Source organism: Anabas testudineus, chromosome 11 (genome assembly GCF_900324465.2).
Source record: "Anabas testudineus chromosome 11, fAnaTes1.2, whole genome shotgun sequence".
NCBI classification, from domain to species: domain Eukaryota; kingdom Metazoa; phylum Chordata; class Actinopteri; order Anabantiformes; family Anabantidae; genus Anabas; species Anabas testudineus.
Window position 1 is genome coordinate 4650055 of NC_046620.1, and position 21161 is coordinate 4671215.

The 21161-nt window shown below is 43.2% G+C and overlaps 1 protein-coding gene across 14 annotated transcripts in view; it reads right to left on the bottom strand.

The window, feature by feature from the left end:
* macf1a (microtubule actin crosslinking factor 1a) overlaps positions 1 to 21161 on the bottom strand; it is a 139399-nt gene that overhangs the window by 41708 nt on the left and 76530 nt on the right. For all 14 annotated transcript variants that reach the window (XM_026350212.1, XM_026350206.1, XM_026350208.1 and 11 more), the window contains 19 exons: positions 20911 to 21102; positions 20643 to 20816; positions 20277 to 20400; positions 19939 to 20138; positions 19505 to 19822; positions 19166 to 19332; positions 17784 to 17940; positions 17515 to 17626; positions 17003 to 17065; positions 16359 to 16597; positions 16097 to 16226; positions 14812 to 15011; positions 14397 to 14624; positions 14039 to 14315; positions 13164 to 13762; positions 12781 to 12969; positions 12424 to 12630; positions 10717 to 11034; positions 10219 to 10401 (listed from right to left, as the gene is read on the bottom strand). In XM_026350212.1, the coding sequence (XP_026205997.1) occupies positions 10219 to 10401; positions 10717 to 11034; positions 12424 to 12630; positions 12781 to 12969; positions 13164 to 13762; positions 14039 to 14315; positions 14397 to 14624; positions 14812 to 15011; positions 16097 to 16226; positions 16359 to 16597; positions 17003 to 17065; positions 17515 to 17626; positions 17784 to 17940; positions 19166 to 19332; positions 19505 to 19822; positions 19939 to 20138; positions 20277 to 20400; positions 20643 to 20816; positions 20911 to 21102 (4077 nt within the window). The remainder of the gene's footprint in view (positions 1 to 10218; positions 10402 to 10716; positions 11035 to 12423; positions 12631 to 12780; positions 12970 to 13163; positions 13763 to 14038; positions 14316 to 14396; positions 14625 to 14811; positions 15012 to 16096; positions 16227 to 16358; positions 16598 to 17002; positions 17066 to 17514; positions 17627 to 17783; positions 17941 to 19165; positions 19333 to 19504; positions 19823 to 19938; positions 20139 to 20276; positions 20401 to 20642; positions 20817 to 20910; positions 21103 to 21161) is intronic.

Consider the following 21161-nt stretch of genomic DNA (forward strand, 5'->3'; position numbering starts at 1 on the left):
GCAATCCCAGTTCCTCTTCTCTTCTTCTTTCTTTGAGATGTGTGGGCTCCCAAGCTGTTCTCTCTTTCTTTCACTCCCAGTCTATGTTCTCAGGCCACTACACAGCTGAAATGGTTTGCAGCTGCTAAAAAAATCTCCCTCTTTTCCTCTCACTCTCTTGCTGCTCCCCCCTCGTCTCCTCTCTCTCTCTCTCTCAGTCACTCACATATCCCCCCTCTCTCTCTCTCTCTCACTCTCTCTCTCGCTCTGTTCCTCCCTCCCTGCTCTCTCGCTGTTTGTGTTTGAATTCAGCTCCGTTTGTTCTGTTTCCTGCGCTGGTATTAAAACACAGGAAGTGCTCCAATCATGCTGGTTTCCTCTCTCCCGAAAAAAGAGACAGACATAGAGAGAGGGTGAGAGAGAGAGAGAGAGAGAGGAGTTAAGTAGCGATACAGAGGGAGGCAGGGTGCTAAGAGGGGGCGTGGAGCCAGAGAGACAGAGAGTTGTGCAGAGGAGGATTTTATGCGTTACCACAAAAAAAAAAAAAAAAAAAAAAAATCAGATGAATAATAGGATATCGCTGATTATCCCACGCTGAGAAACAAGCAACACTGTGCTATTAAAACAGTTTCCAAATAAATGGGAGGAAAAATAAAAAGAACTATGAATTATAATGCTTTAATCTAATCCAGATGAGGGTTTCCTCCGGGCAAGTAGGCACTACATTATACAGTATCGCACTTGCCACTGTTGCCAGATTTGGTGCAGTAGAGAAAGAGAGAAGGGGGCTAGCGATGTGAGATGTCTACATTCATCCCAGTTTGGTAATCCACTCTAAATTCTCCAGGGGCACCCCCCCTCTTTTTCGTAGCACAAAAACACTGTGCTCTCACAGTGAAATGATACAGAGTCAAACAAAAAGAAAGAAAAGAGAAATAAAGGACGGGGGGAGGGGGAGACGCTTAGCCTACGGGAGAGAAAATGGCTTATCAGTAATGAGCTGTCTGTTTTTTCCCCAAAGCAATAGTCCAGACTGTAGGCAGACAAGGAAGTGAGTCCAGTCCCTTTTGATTCACGCTATTATTTCCTCATTTGTCAGAGTTTTCCCCAGTTTCCAGTTGAGCCAGATTTCCTTAGTCCAACCCAAGAAGAGTTTGTAGTAGCCCATTAGCTGCTGGTGTAAAAAATAAACGTAGACACACAAACACACACAAAAAAGTCTGTGATATTCACAGGCTCCACTTGTGCATTCCCGTCTGCGCCTTCACTGAAACCCAATCCGGCTGGGGAGTGTGTGTCAGAGGGAGAGGGGCCAAGAGAAAAGGGGGCTGTGCACACACACAAAAAAAAAAACAGCAGAGAAGCTGTCTATCTGTTCCTTCAGGATGCCACACAAAAACTGAACAACCACCCACTCAGTCCGATGGGGGATACCAGCATACATGGCAACCTGCAGCCCTGGAGCAGAGACAGGGAACTTTAAGCCACTTTGTTTTTCTCTGGTAATCCTAAGTTAGAGGCATCTCAGAGCCAGCTGTGGTGTTCCTCCTCCACCTCCTCCTTCTTGTTCTCTCTGCTGCCCTCCTTTTTCAGCAAGTCTGTTTGTTTAAAGCAGTCTGGCAGAGCTCAGCTGATCCGAACCAAAGCATGCCCGCTGTCTTTTCTTACTCCTTTGCCTCAAAACACGCTTCTAATATTCACAAGAGGAGCTCTTTCTTTCTCAACTGTTGCACAGAGCAGCCCGTGGCCTGCATGTCAAATATGCTAAATACTCCACTCTTTCTTTTTAACTGCCCTCTCTCCCTCCTCCCCCTCCAAATCACCCACCCCCTCTCTGTCAGTTGTGCTGCAGCTGTCATTGCCGCGTCCAAGGCAAATGTCTTCATAGAAACAAAAGAGGTTTGTCGTTTGCTACGCACACCCACACGCGCACATGCAGAGCAGACCAACTCTCGCGTGATCTACAGCTAACTGACGGTCCCCTCCGCACAGACCACAACAAGATTTAAATCCAAGCATTTACAGATGTGGAGCAGCTACCAGGAGAGATGAACAGAAATAAATAAATGAAACAGCAAAAAAGGCATGAAGCGACGACGAGGGAGTGATAAACAGATTAAGCTCGGTTAATTTGCTCATTCAAATGACGCCCTTATCCTACCCCCTTCTACCTCTGCCTCACTGACTACCGACTCCAGAGTCTATGCCTCTACTCATGACCCCTCATGATCTGGTTGAGATTAAATTTGATTAGTCGATGCCTCTGTGAATGTCCCTGTGTGCCCCTCATTTATTTTGATTTTCATTCATTCCTCAGTCGTCACAGCTGGTTTGAGAGTCACATAGATCAGGAGAAGCGCAGAAGGGAGGGTGTGAAGAGAGGAGTGAAGGGATGAGGAGATTAGGAGGATATTTTTCCCTGGGGGTCACATTGTGGTGCAAAACTTTACTGCCATGGTGCTGTAAAGCACTGTGGATCACATTTGCCACTAAATGGCCCTTTATTCTTACAAAATGCTGTTGTGGTTTCACCTAAGTTGAAGGCTCACACTGCCGCTGCCTGTGTCTAGAGGCTGGAAACCACTTAGTGCAGGTAAGTGACAAACAAACACAGGTGGAGGGCATAAAGTATGCATTATTGACTTTTCTGGGTCGCTTATTTGCTCATAGGGGAACACCTGTCGATAGGAAAATATACTTTTCTCCTTCTCTCTCCTTACATTTCTCTCTCTCCCCCAACTCAGAGTAAATCTATAATCCATTTCTTCATAACACAGTCATTTAATGTAATTTTCTTCCAGAACTCTTGTTTTTCCAATCTCTTTCCACCCCGCCTTCCCGTGCCCTTTTCTCTCTGCTTTTATTCTCCCTACCCACCCCGCTCTTTTCCAACTCTCAGGAGTAGTTTTATATTAACTAGCAGAACATTTCACCTGCCTCCATGTGTGTCAAAGAATTTATTGTTCTCAACGTTCCTCAGCCAGAACGACACGACACAAAAAGACCTGGCCCCAGCACACATATACCCAATGTCACAAGGATACACACACACACATTTAAGCAAATAAGGCCTGTACCTCCACCACTGAGCTCAATAAACACACCTGTCAATCATCTACACACACACCACTGGCGTTTCAGACGTTGCACTTCTCTGGTTGATTTGCTGCAAGTGTCCGGGTGTGTGCTGGTGTGTGCTTTTCAATTTAACAGTAAATTAGACCACATGCGCACACACACATATTCTTTTAGGCAAATAAAAACTTTACACTTTCCCAAGCCTGGCTTTCAGAGTGTGTGAGGCGGTGTGTTTTCATTCAGCTGGCAGCCGGCAGTCTATGTTACAGATGGTGTTCGATGTTCATGTGCGATTAATGCAGGAAGGACTTTCCACTTTATAAACACTTTGGGGGTCAATTCTCTGCGGTGGTTTACACTATTTGGGGAATTTTAATGTGGTAAAAATAGGTTTATTCTCTCTTTTAACGACCTTTTTCTCCCTCTCACTCTCCCACACACCAAACAACACCTGTGAGGCCGCCTGCTGAGAGGTCAGTGTTGGAGGCCATCTCTCTTTTTTTACTCGCACACAAGCTCTTCTTCTCTTTTTCTTTGAGCCCTCTCCACCTCCCACGCATCCACACACGCACATCTGATTCTCGTTCTTACAAGGATCTTACAGCACCTCTACACTCCAGCTCCAAAAGCCTCTCGTTCAGTCTTTCTGTTCTCAGCACCATCACTTACTTAACATGAATTATTCAATATGGGGCTGTGAATCAGCATTTACAATCATCACAAGTTAAGCATTCACCACTGCAAACTTTAAAATCAAATATATCTGCAGAAGAAGTAAATACGAATTCCATGAATTATTTGTCCCATAACAGCTTCTGTTTATAGCATGTCGTATCTGATTTCCACTTCTGGCTATGATTTACAGTGAAAATATCACTTGTACAAAAAAACAACAAGTTAAAGATTGTTAAAAGCTGATAATTTAACTATAAGGTCAAATATAATCTAAACTTTATACTATATTTGCCTCTACCTATATAACATGTCCTTTATGTGTATGTATATAAATCCCTAAAATGTGCAGAAATAATTAAATACCGTGTGTAATGTGTGTTTTTCAAAAGCTATTACATGTACAAATAAATGTTAAGAATAATGTGACTCTGTTTTAAATTTTTAAGTAAACAACACAATGATTCATCTAACAGAGAATGACACAATGAAATCTCATCTTTTTAATTCTCGCTGGACAAAGCCTATAATAACATTTCTTCAAATTTATGTCAGCAAAGTGTTTTCAATTCCACCGAACTGAGAAAATAAGTAAAAAAAAAGGCAGAGTGAGAAAGCTAGGCCGGGCTGTGGCATGCCTTTCTAATTCACAACAGCTGAAACAATCCAGGACGGGAGAGTGGAAAGGGTAAGACGTTACACTCGAACACACACGTATGCACTAACACACCATCCAACACTTATTTAGACAACACAAGCTCAACACATAACAATGATTCACTTTCTCAATCAGCCATGGATTCACACAGGGGTGAAAAATGTGTGTTATCACACGGATCTAAGTGTGTGTGTGTGCGCACGTCAGCAGGTTAGAGAATAGTTCAGCTACAGGTTATCTGGTTATATGATGACACGTGTTAGCACGGCTCACTTGGTCCCTTAGAAGGCGACAAACAAATCTTGCAGCAGAACATGAACACGCAGACGGAAAGGGAACAGAGAGACAGAAAGGTGTCCAGGAAAATCCAGAGACAGTAAACAGCGCTGCCGTCCAGATGACGCATGACTTGGATTTGTTGGGGAGTCATAGGAGGGTTACTGGGTCCTGACACACTGAACTCTTCTCAACAAACCCCACTTCAGTTTAGAGTTTAGCCGACATGGCCACTAAAAACAGGTGAACTCTGTGTGGTGCTGACAGTCATTAGACACTGTTAACGTAAACTTGGACTAAACTCACTGCCACAGTGTTTATTTTAATTATTCTTTTTTTATCAGCTTCTTTCACACATCCAGTCCCACATATTTTCTAGACCAGTTTCATCATTTGGTTTTAAGAATTTCCATTTCAACATGACAAATGGAGAACATATTCTGCAGTGCAGACAGCTGTTTTCTAATCCATGAAACGACAACAGTTGCAACATAAATTTATATTGGAGAAATATTTTTTTCATTCTCACACATTTGCAATTTGCGACGTCCCAAAATCTGAACACATGCAGTTATACCCTGGAATTTTACAACACCAGGTGACTATCCATTTATAAGCTGCTGATTAATAAAACATTTAAGGGAGTGAGCAGCCTTACAGGTGAAAATCAGGCCACCTTCCAGCTTCACAGTACGGGCCAGAAGACAACCAGTGAGCTGCTGGCACAGCTTGGCTCTACTTCTGCACCCATCATTAAATAGCTGCTGACACAGTCGGTGCGGGGAAGGACAGTGAGTCACACACTTACACATTCTCCAAGGCATAAAGACTAGTGGATAGACAGGAGAGAGGCTAAAATACCACAGATGAGGAGGCAAGAGAAGGAGATGGAAAGGGTGAAGACAGAAGGAGGCGTGCAGCCATGATTTAGGACTGGGATTTTGACAAACACGTGTGCACAAAGACACACTAAGACACACATCCCTCCTGTTGTGCCTGTCACCCCGGCTAACCGGCCCTTCCCAGGAATGCCCATCTGCAGCTACAGGTTTAGAGACTTGTAACACCCCTCTGCTAAAACACCAGTGTGTGAGTGTGTTTGTGTGTGTGTTTTCTCATCCCACCCAGAGACTGTGTCAGCTGCTTAGGGATGAAGGGAGCCAGGGGCATGCGGAGGGATGTTGATGCCACACCCTAGTGTGTGTGTGTGTGTGTGTGTGTGTGTGTGTGGGAGGGTGGGGTGAGGAGACAGCTGAGATTCCGGTTGCACCCGAAAAAGACTGGAATTAGAAGCATCCTCTGATGCATCACGCATGCACACACACACACACACACACACCTACCATCGACCCACAGAGCAACAAACACAGATTCACATATGTGAAGAGAGGATGGTCATGTACAAACATGTACACGATAAATAGTAAAACTGTGACAGACAGAGACAGACGACAACTTTTCTGAAGCAGATTTCACACAAAACTCCCTCATGTTTTATATGTTCAGAGTTTTCCTCCCCTGTTTCTTTGTGAGATCACTGATGGGCAGTTTAAACAATTATCTGACAACATCATCGCCCACTCCCATGACCCCTCATCCTCTGGCTGCCCTCCACACACACACACACACACACACACACACACACACACACACACACACACACACACACACACACACACACACACACACACACACACACACACACACACACACACACACACACACACACCTCGCCCTCAGTCCCCTCATCTTTCTAAGCATCAGCATGACATCACCCCTCTGGATTGGGAAATGGGTCTGGTAGGGGATGGGAGCGGGGACTAAGAGAGGGGAGAGGGGTGGTCGGGTGTGTTTTGGAGCCAGACAGACATGTTTAGGTTTGAACAGAGCTGAGCTGGATCAGTTACAGTGAAGGAGAGAAGGAGAGCGAGAGACAAAGCAGAGTGGGTTCAAAGATGTTCACATTTTGTTTCTACTTGATTCCTCTTGACTGTTAAAGAAGGATAAAGACGATACATCAGTGTAGGTAGAAGATTAAAAACAAGTCAAAAACAGGTCAGAGATGGGACACATGAAATATGTGGCACCCCCTTACGCACCCACATCCTATTATTTCCTTATCTTCCTCTCTGCATATCTAAACCCTGCCTTGTGATCCTGCTCTCTATGAAGATCTGCCTCCTTTCTCTCTGTTCTCAACAATAGCCCCATGTTATCCTCCCTCACTTGCCCTCCTATAAATACCCCCTGCCCCCACAGAAGTGACAGACCATTTTTCCATGCTCTACATACGCCACAGACAGTAGAATTATACATTCTGGCCCTGCTATTACTTTTGCACCCGGTCTGTCTGCACCTCGACTCACAGTTCACAGCTTTCATAGTGGAAAAATCTTAATCAGAGCATGAACAACATGATTAAAACCTACTGTTTTAGTTAGTTACTTACCCAGGCTCAGCATTTTTCTCTCATTTGCAAATAATTTTATTGATTTTTAAAGACAGAAGGGAAGAAACTACCATAAATTAGATCAAATAAAATGATGGGACACTGTATGCTGAGTTTGAGACATATTTAAAGAAGAAATCTGGCTTCAAAGACGAAACATAATTTAAGCAGTTTGTTTTGTCCACTCAACAAATGTTAAAATAAAGTGTTAGACAGTGTAGAATTTGCTCTAAGATTAGTCGAATGCAACTTAGACAGTGAAACAAAAATAAAGCCTGGCTTATTTTAAGCCTAAAAACATAACCACCCTATTCCCTCAGGCTAAACTATAACGGAGACCTACTGACTATATGTTTCCACCTACTGACCAACTAACAAAACAGGGCTCTGATAATATTGTTAAATGTTTTGGGATGATGGACAGATTATTACTATTTATTTACAAATCTGTGAGTTTCTTTTGTTATGCTTTTTTAGCCTGAAAAAATGTATTGTAATTTATCCATAATTTAAACAATATTTTAAAGCTGCAAATAAAGAATGATAAGAATTGATTAACCTAAAGCCCTAAGTCTGAGTCCTTAGATTTGTTTTGTCAGACAAATAATCCAAAACCCTGAAATATTCAATTTAACATCTCATAAAAAGCCACATTTCATCAGAACTGAGCAGCCAGAGAGCAATTTAATTAAGAATATTTGGTGTCTTTTTGCTCGTAAAACGACGAAACAATTAAAGGAGTCTTCCGCTGATGATCAACCTGCTCACTGATGTGTTTAATTTAACTGCACATCAGACCAAATTCATGTTACAGCGTCACACTCTTTGTCTGATCTTGCTCTCTTTTTCAAGTGTAGCCTAGTTAGCGATTCACAGCTCTTTCATTCTCTGTCTCCCTCCCTCTCATCCTCCTCTCCTTCCATCAACACCTTTTTATCTGCTCTGTGTGTTTGTCCTCCACCACACATTTGCTCGACTTGCTCTCATTAAAAGACCTGTGAGGGGGAAGTAGACAGAGAGAAAGAGAGAGACCCAGAAACAGGTGGTGGGATTGAAGACGAAACAAGCACACCACGACTTTATTAAGGCAAGAGAGAGATGTAAGGGTAATAAAGATTATAATAGATAGTTTAGGAGAGATAAAAAGACATTAGTAGTTGAAGAGAGAGAAGAAATGACAAAGCAGGAATGAGGATGACGAGAAGCTGAAGTGTCTCACGAAATGGAAAAAAAAAAAAAAGGTCTTTGATCCACCCACATATCTTAACAAACAGTGGAGCCAATCGCTCTCTGGGGAGAGCAGGACTCAAACCACATTTTTCAAATGCATGAAAATGATCAGTGCTCACATCAGATGAGTCATCAGTCATTTTTAAAAAAGCATAACCTTCTCGGAGCAGATGGGAGAGAATGGGTAATGTGCTGTACGTGTGCGTGGGGATACTGCACATTTCTCCTGAGCTCTCAAATACAGGACTTACTGAGTTTTCTAAAGTGGACAGGATGTTACATCACAGCAAGAAAATGTGCTTTTTAATGATAGCAGTCGGACTGAAAGAGCACTCTGTACTCATGAAACGAGCAGCAGGGTAACGCAGTAAAATACAATGGTGGTGCCAGCAGAGCACATTCCTGAGGTCAGCGCCTATGTAATTTTAGACAGTAAAGTGGGGATTTCTCTTTAACTACTAAAACAAGCTACAGTGGTTTAAATCCTAATACAGAAATATCAGAAGAAGAAACAACATGTAATGAATAATTAGGCATTATGCAGATTGTCCTGATACCGATATTGGCAGCAAACTCCTGAGGATTTTTTCCCTTTGACTAATAAATCCAAGTATAAACATACAAAACACGAAAAGGATCTTGTAAACAGTGGCTTCCAAATGTTAGATCCATTCATGCATTTAGATAGTTTACATTCCTAAATTAATAAATCACTTGAAATAATTTATAAAACATGCTACAGTACACATCTGTTGATTCCAGCTTTGTAACTGTGGGCTTTGATGCTTTGATTCCCAATAAATGGAAAAGGTAATAATTATTAGCTGAAGCCTTAGTTGACATGTTTTTTTAAATACTTAATTTTATCCGTGTCCTCGTGCTAACTGCAAAAATTTCTAAAGGTGCTATGGTTAATATTTTATCATTAACATAATCATTTCTGATTATGCAAGTGGAGCTATGTGCTCCAGTGATGACTAACAATCTCTCATTAGCTTGTTTTTCACTTGTTTTTTTATCTTTAAGTACTTTTTGAGAGGTGTGTAGTGCAGAGCCAGACTACCACTGATGACTCTTTCTTGTACTTTACCATAATATGGAAATACCTGAGGTCAATGAAATAACAACACAGATGGAGTAAGGACATTTGCCGTGCAACCACAAGAGAAGGAGAAAATAAGAGATGTGAGATTCGTGCTTCAAATTTAGACCATAGTCCACATCGCCACAATGAAAAGGCTAACAAGTTCAAAACGCTAAAGGGTGGTGCCTGAACACCATAAAGTGGGTACAGTATGATATGTTTGTATGAGGGGAGAGTAGGGAGTGGAGCTGGTGGGAAACGAAAACGCAGTGAGAGCATCATAACTGTCATTCAGAGGAAAAAAACCCAAAGCTACATGATTCAGCATCGTGTCAGGAATTTCAAAGAGATGCGTGACTCAGCTAATCACATCTCTGACTCCTGATACCCAACAGGAGTCCCACACACACTCTTACCTCACGGTCTCAAACAGTATGAGCAATAGGAAATGATGGATACAGACCTCCTCAGAGGCTCTCGAAATACACTATCTCACACAGAGATCTGAACCCAGGTTCGTGTTAACACTGAATATTTTCTGCTTGTGTGTGCAAGTTAATTTTAATGGCATCATAGTAAAGGAAGAGACTGTTACATTCAACTGAGAACCACTTCATTTCAGCCAAGCAGCTATCACAACTGCCTGCGCTGTAGTACCACAGTACATGTCAAACCAAAGTCAAGCCAAGCAATAAATAAACTTTGACTTTCCTCCCCGACATACGGCCACTTCACACTCATATCCACACACGACATCCATGTACATAATCAGCAAGACAAAATCCATCCTACCTTGAACTCTTGCAGCTGCTGTTTGATCACCTCCACCTCTGTGCCAACGATGCCTTGTGCATCCAGTCCCTCCTCAGCCCTTCCCAGCAGGCCTTGCAGCTCAGCCACCCGCCTGTAAAACTCCCGAACCTTTTCAGCAGCATCATCGATCTGGTCTAACCTGGCCTGGCCACGCTCACTTAGCTGGAAAAAACACATTAGTGAAGTTTAACGTTTAGAATCTGCTAAATGCAGGCGAGCAAGATGCTGATAATTCATCAAAGAGTTTGTGTGATGTGAGTTCGTACTTTAATTTTCTTACATCATTTAACATACAGTAATAATGTCACAAGCTCAGAGACATTTACACCCAGTATAGATCTGAATAGCTGTAGGAAAGGTGAGTCATTGCTTCAGGAAAGATGATGTGTTAAAGACAATCGGAACAAAAATAGAGATAATTAAAGCACTAAAAATTCCTCCACCACTGCAACCATCATCATCTTCCTCGTCACTCACCTTTCCAGCTTGGCGGCTCAGAGCTTCAGTCTCCCTCCTGAGAGCCAGGAGATCAGGGGAGGAGCCCTCTCGCCTCAGCATGGTGGTGCATTCTGATGCGTGACTCTCCAGCTCTGTCCTGAGGTTGGCCAAACGGGACAGGAAGCCCTTCACGGCGTCAGCCTGAGAGGCCAAGGAGTCTGCATCACGCCCAACGGGGCTGAGGGAATCCAGTTCATCATCAAGGTCAGCGAGTCGTGAGAAGACATCCCGCACATGAGACTGGACCTCACCGACTCCCTGCAGCCGAGACTCCAGGGAGGAACAACACTGCTCGATCTGATGGAAAAGGAAAATGTAGAGAGGTAGAGTGAGGAAAAAGCAAAAGTCCACTTTGTATTTTATTATAAAGCGCATCACAAATCAACAAATTGAAACACGTGTCAAGGACGGTGTCTGTATTAGTATAATACTAACAGGAAATACTGAAGGTATTCCAATCAGAAATAAATAAATAATATTAAAACTAAAATGTGGTGATGTGGATGATGAAGAAATGTAAATCTAAGAATGAGCAGATTCACTTTTGGAACTCAGTCTAAATATGTCAAGAACAGGCCCAGTGACACTATTTCTGGCATACAGAATAATGAACTAATTAAAACAATCAGACAAAAGGGGCCTGTGTAGTAATACGTTCCAAGTAACACATGTAAACCAGAAAATGATGCAACACAACAGCAAGTAAACAATGATTTTGTCAGTGTAGATGAAATAGAGACAGTAGAAATCTTATATAAGAGCAAGCGTATCTGCATCACTTCCTGCAGCACAGCAGCTCTTTCCTCAGCAAAAATGACATCAGATCAATATTTAACAAACATGAATAAAACATCTTAGTGAATACAAGTGTAGTGTGTTTATAAATACAGTTAGAGCCTCCTGTTAGAATATTTGGAAGCTGGACTGCAGAAAATACAATGACTGAAGCCTCTGTAGACACAGTTCTGTGGATGCTGAATTCTTGATGCTTCAGTTTACATTTCAAACTATGATAAAGTGTTGAATGTCCACAAAGACCATATACAGTATGACTACTGTAGGACTAATAGCCAAACTCCCCTGACAGCTATAGTTGCTCTGCTCTCTCTCAGCTCACTGACACTTGTCTAAGCACCCACACACACACACTTACTTGCATAGAAACACACTAGATCTGTCACCCTCTCACACAGTGACCCTTGGTATAAATAGTTTTCCTGGTTGTTCAACATCTCCAAACTCCAGGCAGTAACTCATAACTGCTAATGTTAAAGCTCCTTTTCTACAGCTACCTGATGAGTGGAGAATCCCTCACTGCATTCATACTGGATTAAGATCAGGTACTGTGCCGGCATTCAATTGAGCATAAAAAAAAAACAGATCAAATTGGACCATGTACAAGAAAATGATTAATACCAAGAGATGATACATTTCAATACAATAGCAGTTTTAGCAGATGTATTAGTATGAGGCATATCTGGTGTCCTTGACCCTCAATCACTAGCCAAACCTCGAACACGTTCCAGATGTTCAGTGAGTAAGATGATATTCACCTCAAATCCTTCCTGATACATACTTGAGCAAAGGAAAACCCATGGTGGTTAGTTTGACCCTTTGACCCCTGACATTCAGTTAAACTGTACGATAATAATGGTGTCTTTGCCCGACTGTGACTCTGCTCCTCACCTTGTCAGTAACGTCATCATACTCCTTCTCTGTGTCTCTCGCCTGCTCCTGAAGCCTCTGAGCCCCCTCAGTGCTGCCTCCTTTTGTCTGGGGTGAATCCTGAACAAGCCCCTGAGCTAGGTCTCTGAGGTAGACCACCTGAGGTTGCAGAGACCTCAGGCTGTCCTGCTGACTTCTCAGCCTCTCCAGGCTCTTGGCGCTGCATGCCTGAATGGGAGACATAGTTGAAAGATGAATTCATCCCATTTACTGTTTATGACGGCACATGCTGTGTGTTTCTGGAATATCTCTGCTCTGTTTGCTTTGTTTAAGAGAAAATAAAATAAACAGAGAAAATTAGCACTGTTTTTTCAGTACCTGAGGTCCTAGGGCCTCCTGAACTTCAATCTGGTGCTTGGCAGCCTCTAGCCTCCTCTCCACAGCCTGCCTGCCCTCTTCAAACTCCTTCAGGCGGCCAGCCAGCTCCTCCAGCTGGGAGGTGCGGTTGTGGAGACCCTCTCCTAGTCTGTCCACTCTGCGGTTCAGCTGGGCCTTCTCATCTCGCACCTACAGAAAATGTGTTTATATTATTTACTTTATTTATGATTTTTCAAAAAATAAGTTATTAACTTTCATCCAAATCCTCCAAACATAATAATTAAGCATTATTTAGGATCAAGACAAGCGAGTAAATGAAGGAATCTTAATATCACACGCTAAAAAGTAGAAATCAAAGTGGTAACATCAAATCAAGTACATACGTCTTCCTCTCCAATGCAGCACTGCTCCAGCAGCTGATCCGCTGCAGTGTTGAAAGCCTCTAGAAGGGGCTGTCGTCTCTCCAGTTCCAGTGACAGACCTCGGGCCATTTGCAAGGCTTCATCCAGGGCAGATGAATCTAGTGATGGCTGGATCTCCCCATCTTTCCCTTCACACTCCGATAACCACGGTATCAACTCGGCCTTGTACTGCTGGTAGGTTTCTGCTTTGCTCAGAGTGGTTTTCAGTTTGCTTTCTCGATCTGAGATTCTCTGGTTCAACCCCTCCCAGTCCTGTCTTAAGGAGGCCAGGCGGGACTGCAGGGCAGACCGTTCATCTCCGCCTGCTGGTAGACTGGCGAGCAGAGATGCTCCCTCAGCTTGAATGAGCTCGTAGGAACCTCGCTGGCCAGCAATACCACGCTGGAGCTCATCTGTCTGTGCAAGCAGGGAGCGGATGGCCTCCGGTTGGCAGGGCAGGGAATCAGTGGATGATTCTCTGGGATCCGACTGCTGATCAAGCCAGAAGCGCAACTCCTCAAACATCTGCTGGAACTGCTGGGTGGACGACAGAGCAGCTTGGAGCTGAGACAGACCGTCAGCTAGAGGAGAGAAAAGCAGAGCAGAAGGAATTAGAAACAAACACTGACAAACTATTTTAGCCAGAAAACACAAATAGTTCACGTTGTATTTATTTCAATGGGCCTTTCTATTGTAATCTAAACAATAATAATCATAGCTGAAGAGAGAATGCTTACTAATTGATTCATTAAGGTGGCCGATCAGCACTACCAGCAAATAAATCAAGCATTAAGTAAACACCCCTTAAGCTGTGTTATATTATGATCCACTATATGAGCCACAGAAAAACCACAAACCAGCTCGCTCCTCCAAACTCCTCAGCGGCCCGCTGACACTCTCCAGTCGTTTATTCAGCTCTTCCTTCAGGTAGGGTTCAGCTACGATGGAACTCAGCTCCGAGCAGAGCTTCTCAGCCTCGGCCAGCTCAGTCCGCCGTCTTTCCAGCTCAGAACGGATCTCTCCAGTTTCCTGAAGGCGGTGTTTCAGAGCCTCGGGCTGGGCGCTCAGAGAGGCCTGAGCATCCAACCTCTCACTCAGAGCAGAAACACTGGAGGAGAGCTCTCTCAGCAAGCCCTGGATAGGAGCGGAGGATGCTTAGAAAATTTACACCATGATGATAGAATAACATGAAACTTTTATTCTAACTAGACTCACCTGGTACCGTTCGCTGGTTCCTAGGGCCTGGTCAATGTGATTAGATCTCTGGGTCAGTCGATCTGTTAGGTCCCCCCATTGCTGGGAGATGGAGCCCAGCTCAGACCGCACCTCCTCCAGGTGCTTGGGGTCTTGGGCAGAGTCACCGGTCTGGGAGAGGATCCCCTCAGCGGACTGGGTCAGCTGGTCAAACTGCGGCCGCCGGGTCTCAAACTCACGCAGCATGAACTAAAACACAGTGTGTTCAAAGCATGAAACTCAAAGGCCTGAAGAAAACCCTGGATCATTTTTATATAACATTATGACGTCCTGGATTTTAGGATTGAAGGGAAATGTTACACCTCTTTGAATTTTTAAAACTATGAATTAATAGACAGTATATGTTTGTTATTCTATCGTAGTTCCTACCACATACCTGAACTTGTTGTTTCTGTGTGTTGAGCATGTTGGGGTCGATGCTCAGTGGTCCCAGCACGCTCATCATCAGTTCCTTCTCCCTCAACCACGGGCCCAGCTGATTGGCTGCTGTGGCAAAGCTACCCAGCCTATCGGCACATGTTTCCAGCTCAGTCTGCCTCTGGGCAGCAGCCTGATTGGCTGTCTGCCAGCGCGAGTCTGTAGAAATTAACCAGGACAGAAAATAAATCACAAACCGCAAAGTGACAAAAATGTTGATCAATGTGAATCTGTGTTCCACTGAACAGAGGATTCATTGTTTTCAGTGTAGTTTCCTTCTTATGCTAACATATTACAGCACAGAGCAAAATCAGGGTAATAGTGTTAAAATCAACATCCTTAATTTAAACCTCAACTCAATCTTAAGAACAACACTGAGAAAACAATAAGACATTTTTCTTCCTCCTACTTCTTTTGTCTCTTTCTCCCTTTGTGACTCATGTTTTGGCCACGCAGCAGAGTGTGTGTTTGGAAAGACATTATGAAATATGGAATATAAAGGGCCCCCTCTCAGATTTCACCTTAAATATTTCTGTCTCTGTTACCTCATAGAAGGCCCCGGTAAAAATATCAAGTATGCGAGAGAACAAATAGCTTTGACAGGAACACATCCCACTCTCTCCCTGGATAATATTGATCTCAGTTTCTCTTTATCTCTTAGAAAAATTATTATAAATCCTTTTACTTGATATGCCACACTAAAAATCATTGATTTCTCTTATTATTTCTAGATTTAGATTCTTTTAAAGTTATTTTGCACGTAATTTTCTTAAGTCACCTCTGTTTCTTAATCTTTATACTATACTTAACGTTTATACAAGCCATGCATAACCTATACATCAGTGTGTCTACATGCACGTACTGTAAGTAACCAGGTTACAGAGGGAAACACATTTACAAGCCCTTTAGTAACCTGGTTATTGTAAATCCACATACAGAAGAAGAAGAACGGTGAATTGATTCTCTTCTACTCTGAATTTATTTTAAAACCATGGCTCATAGAATATGCCAGTTTCTGATTTCTTCTTTTCTGTAGCTTGAGCAGACTGAGACTGTAGTGAGATACACAATACATAGTTTCTATATATGTTCTTTCTCACGTGTTCACCTATCATCCAGTTTTTACATTATGGGTATCTCTATTAGCTGCGACAGAGCTCTGATTGATCTATGAGTTCCTGTTTAATGACTGTCCCATCATCTTGTCATGTGTCTGTGTATATTTTGTCACCTGCAGCACATACCTATCTCTTGCATCTGTTGTCTCCAGGTGTCTGCCTCGGGCGAATCAGGGTTGTCAGCGATCAACTTCCTCAGCGTGTTCTTCAGCTGCTCTACCTTCCCAGAGTGCTCAGCCAGATCTGAGAGTAGGACCTGAAGAAGAAACCAAACCAGACAATGACACGATTTATTCATTCCTTATTAGTTCGATGTAATTTTAAAGGAGGATCTAGGATTTCAGTGTTGGAAAAGAGTCACAGACAGTAAGTGATAAACAGACTTTACCTTGTTTGCCTGGGCCTGGGCGCGTACCACCTCAGGCTTGGAGGGGGAGGTGGTCTGCCCCTGTTTCAGGCTGTGTTCTTTGTCTGTTAGCCAATTCTTGAGCTCCTCTGTGCCCTCCCTTGCCTTTTGCCTGAGCTCGAGTGAGGCCTGCTGGCGACCAAGACGGTCCTTCAACTCCCCACCCAGAGTCTCATAACGACCATTCACATCAGACACGGCTACCTGGAGCTCCGTCAGGTCTAACAGGAAACACAAAGAACAGAATAGAGAACAGTATTAGTTTACATATAAATGAGAACAGAGAGAGAAAAACAAACGTAGCAGCTGCTAAAAACTAGGAGGGTGCTAGTTGTACAGTACAGGGCAAACTTAAACAGAATGGACCAAAGGCAGTGCAGCTGGTCTGGGTATTTTTTAAACTCACTACTTGATACTATTTGCCACTGAAAGATATTTTGCATGGACAGCTGACAGATGGACAACTGTATAGGACACAGAAAACAGTAAAAAGAAGAACAATGCCATAATGATGAAACTATAAACACTAATATCAGAGTACATCAAATAATGGTGTTAAAGTCTAACCTAGACACTAGTGAAGAGAGATTAGATAGGACAGGAAGAGAGAGAAAGAGAGAGCTCACCTTTACAGGTGTGAATGCCATTGACACTGCTGGGGCCTGCTGAGCCATTGATTTGGGGAGCACCTGGGAGAAAGACACACACCTGACTGAGTACAGCACACTAATGCAAACACAGCCACACACACATGTGTAAACAGTGTGTAACATTACTAACTCAAATATTTTCTCTTGCTGACACAGAGCTCAGCAAGAGAACTGACGTTGGACATCAGCCATAAGACATAGAGGATACCCAGAGTCTTTACAAAACAGAAATCCAACACATGTATTAATTAGCAATATAAATACTTGCATCTTTTTGCAGAAATGTTAACCACCTTCTTCTTTCATCCTGTGTTACTAATTTATCTTGTATTTGTGTGTATCTGTCATGTCAAATCTTTTTATAAATTATAATCTGTAAATCTCGACTAAATCACTTGCAAAAAGTGTCACGTTAAAAATAAGTAATTTAAATGGATGGAGACTGGGAGAATTGTTTTGTTTGGCCGTGTTTCTTTTCTTACCCTTACCAGTTTTGGTCTGAGGAGCAGTGATGTTGATGATGAGGGACTCCAGCTCTGAGCCAGTCTTGTTCAGCTCCTGAACCCTGCTTCCCTGAGACTCCCAATCGTTCAACAAGTCCTGAAGTGATAACATATTTTACAGAGCACATGATAGAGATGTTAGATTCAAGTCGTGTGTCCCTATATATTTTATTTCTTCTTTTTTATGTATAAAGAATTTTCTTAAACTAACTCTTCTATTTAAATTTGTAGTTGATAAATTATTAAACAAAAACCTTGAGCTGCTGAACTCTTCGCTGCAGGCCCTCTGTGTTAAGGTTGGCCTCTTTGGGGGGCAGCTGGTCCTGTGCAGTCTCAAGCCACCTCAGAAGTGAACCAGAGAGGCCGCGGAACTGAAGCAGCTGCTGCTCACAGGCCTGGATGGCAGCAAATCTGTGTCCGTCAAACATAAGTTGAGAAAGAGAAGGAAGGAGGATAGTAAGAGGAGCGGCAAAATGATAAAAAGGAAGGTGAGACTAAATTTAAGAGATCAGCAGAGGAAATTAATTTTCTACCACAGTTATGAAGTAAAGCATAAACACCGGATCCCTCGAACAGTTGTTGTTTTATATTCTATAATAAAAAATACACATAGTGCTTTTGACATTGAGGATTCAAGGTTCACACTGGCCCCAAGGCACCATTAACACAGCCTTGACCTCCTTCTCTTTGTATGTGATCTGTCTCGAACTACGGCTGGAAAAGTGCTGACTGCCTGTAGACAAAACAGCTCTGAGAAGTCATCTGGCATGGAGCAGTATCATTATCATGTTGCTATTTTCCTCCCTCTTGGGATTCTAGGCTGGGAGTTATGCGAGAGGGCAGTTTATAGGATGGACAATGAGCCATGTCCACGCTGCTTATATTAGCACACAGGCCTGCTCATGAGCTTGCACTGGACACACACACACTGTATACAGTACACACATATACAGTACAATACTTGGAAATCAACTGTTGTGATTTGTGAAGTGTTCATGCAAACACAGTAAATGTGTGACGTACATTCTTCTACATTCACATTCTCTTAACATATGATCAGGACATATTTATATGTCCCATTACACAGCACATCGTACAATCACATATCTCTGAAATAGTCTGATGGTATTTATAAAATCCCAGACCCCCGCTGACAGGCTTCAAGTGGGACTGCTCACTGATACGACGTCAAACAGGGTAGGCATAGCAACTGGTGCTCCGTGAAGGCTATAAATTTAGACAACAAATTTTGGAAACGCCAGGAGCACGGTCTGTTCTGCACAACCAACCACTGTTTTTATACAAGTGCACACACACATCTTAACAAATCCTAACTTTTGTAATGTTTAACTCCATCTGTTTGGTAAAAATGATGTGATCTCTGTCACTTTATCAAATGGGATCAAATACTAATTTCTATAATTTAAGAGAGTTGACACATTCCTGACAGGTTTGTATCTGGTGCCCCCTTGTGTATTTCAGGGTGAACTGTGCAACCAACATCAGGCTGTAAAAAAATCTAGATTCAAATATAATGATAATAGACATAAATCAGTCATTTAATAGATTGTACAGTCTGTTCAAATGGCTTCATATTTATGGCTGCATTCAGGTTGGTTATCAGCTAATATTTTACCTTTCATTGACATTTGTTTCCAGTTGGGTGAACTCGTCAGACACCCCTTTGACATTATCTAATAAGCTTTGAGTGTTACTGAGGGCTTTGGACTGGCTGAGCTCGGTGCCGAGGTTGCAGAAGGACTTCAGCTGGCCAGCTTCCTGCTCCAGCTCTGCCCTGACCTCCTGAGGAAAGACACAGAGGACAAAATAATGTTGAACAGAGAGGCAGTATAACCAAATGACTAATGGCCTTAGAGGCTCTAAGAAGTCTTAAAACCTAGATAGAATTTACTGTAACTCATATGAGACCAAGCCGCTCATGATCTGCTTCTTGAAATCTGACTCTTCCGCTGACCTCAATAGTTTGCTTGTAGTCATCCACGCTGCGGTCTGGCTGGCCCACTGGGCTCAAAGCCTTTAGTCGGCTCTGGGTGAAGACCTGGAGATCGGTCCCCAGCCGCTCGTAGCTCTCCAGTCTGGGTAACAGCCCTTTCAGCTCAGCTTCTCTTTCGGCCTGGCTGGTCTGTGCTGCAGCAAAGCGCTGTGTGAGTTCATCTAAGGAACCCTTGAGGCCAGAGGCAGTGGAGGCATCAGAGCTTTGTAGAAGTTTGGAAACAGAGTCCCGTGTTGCCTCCACACTGCCCTGTCTGGAGAGCAGCTCCTGCCGAAGTTTCTGGGGAGGCGAGTGGAGAATTAGGATTTTTTAAAATGAAGGGTCACTTTCTACATTCAACCCTATTGCATCAGTTCCTCAAGAGTTATTTTGTCTTTTTTCTCTGATAGTCGTACCTGATTTTGGGTAAGAGCTCCTTGTACAGCCTGTGCACTGGGCTCCACTGGTCCAGGGTTCAGAACCAGTTTGTCCAACCAGTTGAGCAGACCCTTCAGCCCCTCCTGGACACTGACAGACTGAGCCACGGCCGTCTGAAGCTGTTCGGCCCGATCAGAGACAGACGCAGAGAGGGAGCCAAATCTCTTTTCTAAACCATCTGAACAAAAAAAGAAGGAAACGATAAACATTGAGGTTATGGGAACTAGGATTTCTAAAAATAAATAAATAACAGTTCCTTGTCAGCTCAGTGGTCTGTGATTACACTAAACGGGACAGATTTGGCGGATTAAGTTACCTGCGGCACAGAGGATGTCAACAGCTTTCAGGGAGGGAGATTCCTCTGTGCTGACCAGATCTCTTCCTGCTCTCTTCACCTTCTCCAGCTGCACCGAGCGCTCTGCCAGCTCATCCTGCAGCAGCTGAGGAAAGAAGATGCACTTGGAGTCAAAATTAAATCATTAAAATAGTTGAAAACATATTTTTAATGCAGGAAATGTTGGTGCATGCTTCCCGTTTTGTATCCTATACTTTAATTACTTGACTGAATTTGAACCTTGTGGTCTGTACTCACTATCTACAGAGTGTGTGTAACATTTCTCCATTTCTCTTTTTCTTCCTCCTCACTCACTAAATTGAGCTGTGTTTATTTCAGTGGGCTCACCTGTACTTGTCGTAATGTGTTCTGAAGGTTCTGTGGGTCTGTGTCCCCACTGGGTTTGGCTATGCTTTGGTTCTGTTCCTGAGTGCTGAGCCAAGAGTGGAGGGAGACAACCTCATCCTGATACTGCTGGTACCTCTCCAACAGGCCAGACAAACGACCGCCCAACTCTGTCGACTGTAGACACCAACAGTTTGTTTAAATTCATGAGACAAAACTGAATTATTGAGCAAAGCTACAACAATATCTTTGGGATGCTAGTGTCTCTCACCTTGGTGTGTAGGGTTGTGTATCTGTGATTAGCATCCTGTAGCTTGTCAGTAACCATTTCCTTGGTGCTGTTCAGAGCTGGGTCTGAACCACCAACTTGCTCCAGGGCCCCTTGGACAGAGTCCAGAACCTTCTGACCAGAAATGGAGACGAAACGCAGGTCTGCCTTGTGGCAAATGACATCCTCAGCCAGCTGAAAATGTGGATACATGTGAAATTACATTAGAATTTTTGAATTTACAAAACACTGTA